The sequence below is a fragment of the Austrofundulus limnaeus genome, unplaced genomic scaffold, assembly GCF_001266775.1.
Source record: "Austrofundulus limnaeus strain Quisiro unplaced genomic scaffold, Austrofundulus_limnaeus-1.0 Scaffold152, whole genome shotgun sequence".
NCBI lineage: Eukaryota > Metazoa > Chordata > Actinopteri > Cyprinodontiformes > Rivulidae > Austrofundulus > Austrofundulus limnaeus.
In genome coordinates, this window is record NW_013952554.1 from 817,939 (window position 1) to 829,241 (window position 11,303).

At 39.6% G+C, this 11,303-nt stretch overlaps 1 protein-coding gene across 2 annotated transcripts in view; it reads left to right on the top strand.

Annotated features, from left to right (window-relative positions):
- Positions 1-11,303, top strand: part of igf2bp2a (insulin-like growth factor 2 mRNA binding protein 2a) — a gene marked incomplete at its 5' end in the record, with an annotated part of 62,006 nt that overhangs the window by 47,248 nt on the left and 3,455 nt on the right. Inside the window, 6 exon segments of one of the 2 annotated variants that reach the window (XM_014016711.1) lie at positions 531-665; positions 3,139-3,261; positions 5,384-5,519; positions 8,045-8,167; positions 8,555-8,623; positions 9,829-9,951. In XM_014016711.1, coding sequence (XP_013872165.1) covers positions 531-665; positions 3,139-3,261; positions 5,384-5,519; positions 8,045-8,167; positions 8,555-8,623; positions 9,829-9,951 — 709 coding nt within the window. 2 annotated transcript variants of the gene reach the window in all.

Consider the following 11,303-nt stretch of genomic DNA (forward strand, 5'->3'; position numbering starts at 1 on the left):
GTTCTGAAATATTACTATGCTCCTTTCTTATAGCATTGGTTTTGCTACTGTAAGCTTTTAGTTACTGTTTTGCTCAATTTAGCTTTTAAGTCATTTTGCTACATTCAAATTTTAGCCTTTTTTTAACTAATTGTTTCTTTCAGCTACAGATTTGCTGCTAATAACTTTGTAGCTTAGATTATTTTAGCTTTTACCTAGAGATGTACTTAATTTTGTTTTTTGCTAATTTTATCTTTCAGCTRCAGCTTTGTTGCACGTAACTTTCATCTATAGCTGTTTTAATTTTAGCTGTTAGCTACAGTTTTGCTAATTTACCTTTTAGTCACTGTTTTGCTGATTTTAGCTTTGATAGTTTTAACTTTAACAGCTCAGTTTCTCCTGCTGTAACAAACGTCAGCTTTTTGCAGCTTTCTCAATTCACACTGCATTTTCGTTTTGATGCTGATTTTAAGAGTTGCTGCCTTCCTTTCTTGTCTCCACTGGTTTGTAAGAGCCTTTTTGATTAGCCTGATCCTTATTTCTTCTCTCAGGGTGGACATTCACCGGAAGGAAAATGCAGGGGCAGCAGAAAAACCCATCACCATCCACTCAAACCCCGAGGGCTGCTCCTCCGCCTGTCGTATGATCCTGGACATCATGAGGAAGGAGGCCAACGAGACCAAGATGTGAGCTCGCACTTTTGCACACACAAACCCCAGAACTGCATATAAATGTGCTGATCTGAAGCCTGAACAATCCACAGATTGAGATTAGCTATAATGTTTGCAGGACTATAATCTTAACCCTTCACCTGCCTGCACTCAGTTTTTTTTTTTGTTTGTTTGTTTTTTTTAATCTCACCGTGCACACTTCTCTGGCCTGGATCACTGACACACTTAACACATGGAGCACACGGGTCGACACGTGATCACAGCTTAGCATCTAGCAGACCAGGACAGTAAATCTAATTGAGTTCGACACTTTTAACAAGACGCTGCACCTTTTGCAACTCTTTAAACCCCTGTTTGCTTCAAACAGCAACTTTTAATCTGCTTTTTTAACGCATTAACTGGGTGAACATTTCTTTTATCTTACATCCTGGATTATTTTATTCAAGAGAAAATTTGGGCATTTATATGCAGAAATGTAGCTCTGCCTTTCAAATGACCTGTATGACACCAGAGTGTTTTTGACCATGCTTTGTATTATGCGTCGGCGTGTGTATTCACATGCATGTTGTTCAACTGGAATATTTTTAGAAGTGTAAACGTGCCATAAACATGAGCAGCCTTGAAAATTGTGTCTTTTGTGGGACATATTTTTCAACTTTGTAAATTAAGTATAATTATTTTTCTTACCCATTTTTTACACCTATTTTTATCTTTCTTAAAATCAGAATTGTCATTCAAAAACAACATTTTAAGAGCAGTAAGTCCACATTTGGACAGCGCCAGGGTTTTCTTTTCCCTTCATTTCTTGTCTAAACACTGAGTTAAGCTGAACAACTGCTGGGTGAACATAAATATAGATATGAGTGTGGCTTCAATCTACTAATTTATCTCCTTCAGAGGAAGTGAAAAATAAAAAAAAAGAATAATCTTAAAGTTTAATGCAAATCAATCTTGTTTCTGTCAGAATTGAACAGAACTGTTTGCCCTATAAATCACAAAACTCCTTCAGCCTTTCTAATCCACCCCAATCAGTCAAGGTCGTAATCCTTCTCTCAAAAGTCACAATAGCGTCCGCACCTCGGCTCTGTGTCAACAAAATAACTCCCCTGTGCCTCGCCTGAGTGCCACACCTGCAGAAATGCAAACGGTTGTCCCCGCCACGCCCCTGTGATTTCACCGAGTCGGAAAAAAAAATAAATAAATAAATAAATAAATAAATAACCCACCGAAACCAAAAACCGCCAAATGTGGCCTCTGAACTTACACAGCTGTCGTCACCCCCACAACAGTTCACCCCAAACTAACTTCACCCCGCGGGACGGAGCTACACGTACAGATTAAAGCACACAGACACACGTGTCCGGATCCAGGCTCAAAAAGAACCCCCTCCCCCCTCAGCATCTGGTTACCCTCCACCACACCCCACCATAACTCTGCACTCACACCCTGCAATTGCACACAAAAATATAGATGAGGCTGAAACGACAGTTTTTTTGTGTTCAGAAACATTTAGCTGGCAGACTACGTGCTTCTTTTTCATTTAGGTCCACAAAATAAACTTATTTGTTCAAGTGTTTTATTAATATTTTATTCACAAACCCACACAGAATCTTTGTTAGACTCATTTTTTAGGATGAAATCTTTCCTCAAATTGAAAACTTGAACATTAAAATCCTATTCCTGTGTTTTCCTGCCCATCATCAGCACTTCATGACATTTGAAGGTTAATTCAAAGTCATGGAAAATTATCTTAATTGAACTCAACAGAAAATGTGACTCCCTTTCTGTCCAAATTACAAGGCCTACAATTTCTGTTTTTCTTTGGAATATTTTTGAAATTTACCAGCAAGATCCGAATGTCAGTACAGGCACGTAACCATGATTCAGTACTTTTATCTGCAAGGCCTTCTTTGTTTTTTCCATCAAACCTGTTGTCTGTTGTATTACAAATGTTTTAGATATTCCAACTAAAAAGATAGAGGTTTTATTTGGGGAAAAAAGATGCAAATCTGCTAAAAAAAAAAAAAATCTGTGTTTCAGCTTCTGAGCAGAAACCCTTTCTGAGCTGTTGTATCTATCGCTGTCTTGTTTCCTGTAAACAGGAGTCAATGAGGGATTGTATGAACATCAAATCGAATTAAAAACCCTTCCAATTCCGGGAAAAGTACCTTCAAACTCCTACCCTCAGGGAGTTGGGAAGTAATTTTGAGTAATATGAACTAAATGGTGATTATGGTCTCGTCTGTAGAGTGTCACTCTTTAACTTGTTCTCACCGAACATCAGAATCAAACAAATAGCAAATATCTCCAAACTCCTGGAGCTCTTAAATTTAGTTGTCAGTGAAAACACGCCAAACTGAGCTTAAAGAACAAAATGTGTGAAAAAAAGAGGCCTGTTTTTTTAATTTTATTTTACTGAACTGATTCAAATGAGTTGTTCACTTTGGGTCTTTTATGGTTTGCCTAATTCTTTTTGTTGTTTCTGAAGGACGGAGGACATCCCTCTGAAAATCCTCGCCCACAACAGCCTCGTGGGTCGGCTGATCGGGAAGGAGGGCCGCAACCTGAAGAAGATCGAAGAGGAGACAGGGACCAAGATAACCATCTCCTCGTGAGTCGGCGGCCACGCCCTCCTTCCCGCTCATTAATCTCTCAAGTTTTGCTTAACTGAACTCTTAGAGAGCAAACGTGAGGAGTTGATTGCAGCTCCTTCTCTCCAGGACACGATATCAGAGGGGATGTGATTACACCTCATTTAGCAGGCTGCGCTCACGAAACCTTCGTTGGTTTAGAGCTAATGAATTGTTCGGAGGACGTAATGATCCCAGAGAAATAGACGCAGTTTCTCAGAGAAAAGCAAACAGATCATCCAAAAATAATTTCTGTGGATTTTTTTTTTGATCGTCTTCCATGTCTGATAAAACAGGAAAGTTAAATTTCTGCAGACAAAGCTGAAGAGATGATATTAGACCTTTCAGAGTTGTATTCTGTCAGATGGGTGGGAATAAAAGGATCTAAAGTTGCTAAATGTGTAAAAAAGTTTCAGTGCTAAATAATAGCGCCACCCTTAAAACTTTTGTTTTTGTGATTATGCATATTTTATTAAAATCAGAACCTGTTTAAAAGAAGAAACTGGGCCTTTTGTTGGGGAGGAAATGGTCATTTTTTTTCATTTATAGAGTAGATGTTGTAAATGTCTCACTGCGGTGCTTTTTGCTCGGATGGATGAACCCATTTCTCCTGTGTGCTCGTGTCACCGTGCTGCTGTTCCCATCCTGACCTTGGCACACTTGTTGTTTTAAGGCTCACTTCGCACAGCGAGTTTTTTTTTCTCGCCCGTCATGCAGAGCACTCAGCCTGCGAGGAGAGTTAGAAAATATCTGCACCGTRTGTCTCTGGAGGGGCTTTGAGGGGAGAAAAAAAAATCCTCCTTTTTTTTTCCAACAGGGTAATCTTAGTTATGGCTGGTGGAGTACAAAGTGTGTACGTGTGAATTTCCAACTTGTAAAGAAGATTCATTCAAACCTCCAAGTCAAAATGGTTCCAGGAAGGGTCATTTATGATTTGATGTATTCAAATAACCATTTAATGGACAGAGCTGAGCGATGCATGATCAGAAACATAGTTATTATTGTTGTGGTCTCTTTTTGCATATATTCTGTTACTAAATTGTCTTTGAAATTTAAGTATAGATTTGAATTAAACCTTTATGAAATCACCATTAAAGGAGACCAATTATGGGGCCTAGAAATGTTTATGGTATGTCTGTGGGCTATCCAGACCATGTTCATTCAATTTAATGCACAAAATAATTCTCAGATAATTAAAATTTCCCATTTTCTAGTTCTGCCTRCTCTGACTTCAGTTCAGAAGAGCTGTTTATGTTAATGAGCTCTGTTGGTAACGCCCTCCAAAAATCTGTTGACATTAACTCCGCCCTCCAAAGCCAGCGTTTACGTTAGCATGGCTAATAATAGCAGAAGCTCCGTTGTACAACCACATGAGACTCAGAGGCAGAGTCGTGGTCGCAGCTTCTTTCTTTTTTTTTTCTCCCCCTCCTCTGCTCTGCGCTCACTCTGCATGCTGTTACCAGAGCAGGGAGCAGCAGCGGTCAAAATACCTCAGAAACTCAAACAAATAGGCTTTAACAAGGCTTTAATAAGCTAGATGTACATGAGAAAACGTGTTCATAACGAACGAAAATGTATAAATAATTAAATTGTGTCCATGCCGGTCTCAAACCCTGGTCTCCCACTCTCTGGTCCAACTCTCTACCCATTGCCCTATTGAAGGCTTGTTGTGAAATGAGCTGGGCATTGCACAACAACAACCATGACGGCTTTTTATACTGAGGAGGAGGAGCTTCACCCGGGGATTGCTAGGTGAGGGGCTGAACACAGGTTCCGGTGGGTTGTCGTACGGCTTGTGACATCACAAAATGACGGAAGTATAAAACTTGTCGTTAATATACATTAAAAATACATTTACTTACAGTAAATATGCCCCTGGGTGCATTTTTTGGTCCTAGGACTGTTTTTTAAGAAGTACATACCCAAAGTTGAGTAAAAAAAAACTTTAAAAAGTGAACTTTGCATAATAGTTCCCCTTTAAATATATTTCTACAACTGATTAACCTTTGGGGCTAACTCAGTTAAAGATGGCTGCTAATTTTTTGGGGGAAAACATGCGAAACTCCTTCAGTTGTTCAGCGCTTACTCGTGTCTCTGTTTCAGGTTACAAGATTTAACCATTTACAACCCTGAGAGGACCATCACAGTGAAGGGAAGCCTGGAGGCCTGCTGCAAAGCCGAGGTGGAGATCATGAAGAAGCTGAGGGAGGCGTACGAGAACGACATCGCTGCTATCAATGTGAGCGCACCTTCTCGTGCTTTATGACCGTGCGGTGACTCGAACGGGCTGACAGGTGAACGATGATGACATCGTCTTCCCCCTCCAGTGTGTGTTACCGCCCGGCATTAGCACGACCGGTAAAGAGATAACAGTAAACGATCGCTGAACAGCTCATTAGCGAGCAGTGTGTTTGAGCGCAGCGTGTCTCAGGGCTCGTGTGCGTGCGAAGCCTCTGACTCACTTCCCCTCCCCGCTGCGTGTGTCTGTGTTCCTGTTGTCACACACTGCGTTTCCCAGCATCCATCTGATATCTGTAGGCTGCTCTTTCACCCAGCTCCTCTTTCACGYGACACCTCATCAGCTGGGTCGCTGCCGCCGCCGAGGTCGACCTCAGATGAAGAGAAGCTGGAGGAAAGTTTTGCACGCTTATTGTTGCAATGAAGACATGTAAAAAAGGAACTCAGATAAAGTGATTATTATTAGTGGGGATGCCTGTCAAACGTAACAGCTGTGACCCCTAGAGAGACACAGAATGTCAGCTTTCTTATTGATGTATTGGGTTCAATAGTTTCCTCCTCATTGTGATTATTTGCTCAAAAACAATTACCAGGAAGTATCACTCAGCGTGGGGTTAAATCGCTCTGACTCATGAGTGTTCTCAGCACCTGTCGGGCTGAGCGCCGCCGCCACGGTGAGCCGACGGGGCCATCTTGTGTGACACTGAGGATATTACACAAAACTGCCAGTGATCAGGACTGTCTGAGGTTACAGCAGGTTGTCCTGTGGTAAAGTTAYGTAACTTTGAAGGCAGGATATGTTTTTTTCTTTAGGATAATAACAAATAAATGTCATTCAAAAACCACAAATTTTACATCTCGTTAAAAAACATTTTTTTAGGACAAAACCCGCAAAATTTAGTTTATTATTTTTACTTGATTTGTTCATCGTTATTACCCACCACCAAAAGCGAGGACATTTGTTTGTACTGTTAGTAAAATATCTCATGAATCAATAAAGAGGTTTTAATGATACTTTCACTCTACCCAGTTCTAACTGTCATTAGAAATWACAAAAATTGCAAAAATTCAAGACACTGATATTAAGGTATAATTTTGTGTGGTAGAAGCTGAGCGTCACCACCAACACATAAAAATTAATAACATTTTGTGCAATATCTTTGTTCAAAATATCAGCTTTAGCTGATGTAGTCAACCCCGTTTGTTGGCAAAATATCTTGTGAACCAAAAAACGTATTTCAATTAAACTCTGAGAAAGTAATTATCTGGCAAACATCTACAACTGATTAACTTTTGAAGTCAACCCAATTCAAGATGGCTGCCACAGCTAGTTGACCATAGCCAGCACATTTATGGCTATATACAGATATTTACCTGATGTTTTGCATGGAAGTAGCTCACAGTCATTCACAACTCACACTGACCTCTAGCAGATACACTGTTACATGAAAGTGCACATAATGGTGTTTTAAGGTTTGACCAAAATGCCTAAATTTTCTAAAATAAGATGGTTTTAATTTAAAGGGGGGGGGGGTATGTACAGGCACATAGGTTGGTTCTATACCACAATCAAACAATCAATAACCATGATAAGTTCAGTTGTTATCAAAACACTGTATTGACTTTGCCTTTAAATTGGCCTCCGTCTCTTTAAGAACCTCCTACCGTTTCCGACACTCCCACTTCAGCACATCTTCACAACAATGCTTTCAGGGAGGAACTTTGCACAAATAGGCGGTGCTTTGTACCAGCAGGTTTTTAGGCAGCTCCACAYGGCTACAGGAGATTAAAGTATTTCTCAAACATGCATGAATGAGTCAAAGCAACACTCTGTGTGTGTTTTTGTTGAGGGAATGACATTATGACATGATATAAAGCTTTGGCATGATATTGTTTTTAATAATGAAATTTCTCTCAGCATTTTATCAACAGAACAAAAGGATTCAATCACAATATTAGATTTAAACATGATCGTTGTTTCTTCTCTCCTTCATTTTGGCTCACTATTTCTTTTGTCGTTTGTTGCAAATCAAGGTAGTTGAGTTCTTTGTGTTTTATATGCATCCATCTTAAAATGTGATTTGCCTGTAATCACAAAACCATGGCCTAAATTGATTGAGGCTAATTAAGAAGGGATGACTGATTTCCTGAAATGTAAATTAGTTCATTTAAAATGGATTTCTCCTCAACAGCTGTGTAAACAATCACATAAAACAGACATTAAAGAGCGAGGCAAACAATGTTTGTTTCTGTGTCTTTATGCTTAAATTCAGGCTTCATAATTGTCTCCARTAAAATCCAAAACTGGATTTTGAATGATGCAGCATTTTTTGTGAACAAATATAAAATAAATGTAGTCTTTCCTTTTTGTTTCTAAACTGTGGAAATTCAGTGCCCCCTTACAGCAAGATGTTCTTAGTTAATGTCTGAGCCCATTAAAAAATAACTTAGTTTAATCCTAGTTGATCAGCTTTATTGTGACTTGTACTGTAACCAAATTAATCTTTGTTTCTTGTTTCTTCTCAGCAACAGGCCAACTTGATCCCAGGTTTGGGCATCTTCTCCTCTGGTCTGCAGGTGCTACCCACTGCTGCTGGACCACGTGRTGCAGTGCCCCCTGTGGTACCAGCAGGATACAACCCTTTCTTAGTGAGTCCCCCACCCTTTTTTTCCCACCATAAAAGGTTTTCTGAGGGAAATGTTAATTTAAAAAAAAGGAATAGATGTTACAGAGTTGACTCAAGTCTTCCTGCACAATGTTTGAAACGAGCAGACCTCCTCCGTCTTCTCCGGAGATGAGTCAGTTTGTAAAACAAAGTCTCTGCTCGCTCGTCCAATGAGGTCAGGGCTGAGTGGTGTGAGACATTGTGTGCGAATGTGTGATTCACTGCGAGTGTTGACCCAGAAATCCCCCTCAAGCAGGAGACGGAGATGTTGAATGTGTGTGTTTAACTTATTTTTATTATTATTTTTGGTTGTAAGTGTGTTGAGTTTTCAAAGCAGGTGCAACCTGATTGGCTTATTTGTCACTTTTAGGGTCACTCTTCACATCTCGGCGGCCTGTACGGGGTCCCTTCAGCAAGTGCCATGTCCCACCAGCACTCAGTACGTTCAGATTTCATCATTATCTTTTTACCAAATGAATTTAAATGAAACCTGCAAAAAATAATCATTTAAAGGCACAGTGTGTAGGATTTTGTAAATTCTTTTAGCCGAAATTGAGACAATCACTAATGACAATAATAAAAAACATGTTAATCATTGCAGACAAAGACCTTGTTTTATTATTTTTACCTTATAAAAAGCTGTTTATATCTCCATGGTCGCGGGTCGCCACTACAGGCAGCCGCCATCTTGTCTACAAAAGCTCATGCGGTGGCGGCGTCAAAAACGGTTTTAGTTGTAATACTATAAATGTAATATTTGTTGTCTGTCATTGTAGCTGGGATAATTTTACTTATTAAAGCTCATAATCTTACCACTTGAAACATCACTAGCCCTGAAGCTGCTGGTAGACATCGCGGTTGGAATTATTAAAGGTTTTTGACACCTGAGAGACACCGTAGCAACTCCTTTGCGTTTGGAAGCGGGGGGTGGGGGTGGGGGGAGGACCAGGGAGGATGATTCAACCACTAGATGTCGCTGAAAACAACAAATCCTACACACTGTGCCTTTATATTACCTGCAGACAAAGATGGCTCTAATTCTGTCAGTTTTACAGATTATGAGCTACAGTTGTGGTTGGAGCTGAAAGTACTTCACAACACATATCTTATAATATTGCATAATAATATGTTTGATTATTTCCAAGGATTTACCAAAAACGGCCGTAGTTCAACTACAACAAAAGATGATCTTAGTTAAAACTCTGGTATTGAAGTTATATGAAAGGCTTTTAAGCAGAAAAAAAGTCTAATAATGTCATTAATCATGTTACARTTTAAATAAATGGAGACTAAGTGCATGTAAAATGTAAATAAAAAGTGATTACAGCTTCTCAGGCAGCCTTGTCATCACCTAGTCATCAAAACACCACAAATATGTCTGGCAGAGGACTTTACGGCCCCAAGTTATCCAGTGGCTCGCAAAAAACTCACTTAATAAACCTCAGTTACAAGAGTGTTACATAGGAAAACAAAAACACACAGCGACACGACACCCCTAAAAGGAAATATTCCATTCAGACACAACCAGAAAATGATGTTTACTCAAAATGTTGCAGTTTTTTTTCACATGTCTGACGAGTTACATCAAAGCTTTGTCTTGTTTCTGAGATTTCTTCTTCTTCTTTTTTTTCTCCCCACTTTCAGCAACAGGCTCCAGAACAGGAGGTTGTCTACCTCTTTATTCCAACTCAGGCAGTCGGGGCCCTGATAGGCAAGAAGGGTCAGCACATCAAACAACTCGCCCACTTCGCCGGTGCTTCCATCAAGGTGCGTTTGTTCATGCCGATGATGCTTCGAGACGTTACTCTGTCAGGTTGAGTCCACAAGTAAGCGTTAAACGTGTCGAGACGTTTTTTAAAAAAGCGTCACAGCTGTTTTTAAACAGATGTTAAGTTGGAAATAATTGCTGGCTGAGTCGGTGGCACTTCACTGACCGCAGCTGAGGCAGCTTTCTTGATTAAAAAGAGGGAAAAGAAAACGACTCGGGAGATGAGTATTTCATATCATAAAACTAGAAGTAATTTACTTGTTGGACTTTTTCAATTACTGTGGAACATAGTAAACATATCAAATGTTTTAACTAAGAAACTGTCCCTTAAAAACTAATTGTTATTTTATGGCATAAAAATGCTGACAGCACTAAAGGCCTCTCTGCAYGCTCCATCCAAACTGCTGAAATCATTTCTTATTGTCACAGTTTCGTGATGAAAATCGTGACATTCGGTTYGCAGCTTAGAATCTGCTGCCCCTTCTTGACACGACCCGGTGGGAGAACTTTATAGCCCCCCGTCCACGTAAGAGCTTACTGTGTGATTGGTCAGAAGTTTGAGTGCAGTGTGACGTATCCCAGGGGCTCCGCTTGGTTTGTCTCAGGAGCTACGAAAAGTGTGTGAAAACAAACTCCGAACAACCGTGTGACCGCGCCTCGACTGTTCTGCTTCGGGTGGAGTATATGGAGACCTTAATGCACCCCCATACCATTAGAGAGGCAGATTTTTGAGCTGTGTGCTCATAACAGGCTGCATGGTCCCTCTCCTTTTTTATTATGGTTGATGTAAATAAAAGATTTTAAATTGCACAATACTTCTCTAGCTGTTACTTTTGCAGTCTTTTGTTTTCCCTCTTCCAGCGGTTTATTTATTTAATTTTGAGATATGTTGCTGCCACGCAAATCATAATGATCTATTACMCCACAAAAAGCCAGAGTTATAAAGTAACTAAGTACAAATACTTTGTTACTGTACTTCAGTAGAAATGTTGGTTATCTGTACTTTACTTGAGTAATTATTTTTCAGCATGCTTTATTACTTTTACTCATTACATTTTTACACAATTATCTGTACTTTCTACTCACTACATTTTTAAAAAGGTAAGAAGTAGAAAATCATTACTCCTGTTTTATTCCAAGTTGTTATTACTTAAAAAATACTGTCCTGATTAATTGTGTCTCCTGGATAGAGTGAATTTAATTGTGGTTGGATGAGAAGTATAAATATATACCATTCTGACACTCTGGGTGTATTCAGACCAGGAAAGTCCTTTGGTCCAATTGTTTGGTCCGGACCAAAAATGGCCTTTTTTTTCGTTTGGTGCGGTTTGCTTTGACATTGTGCTTTTTT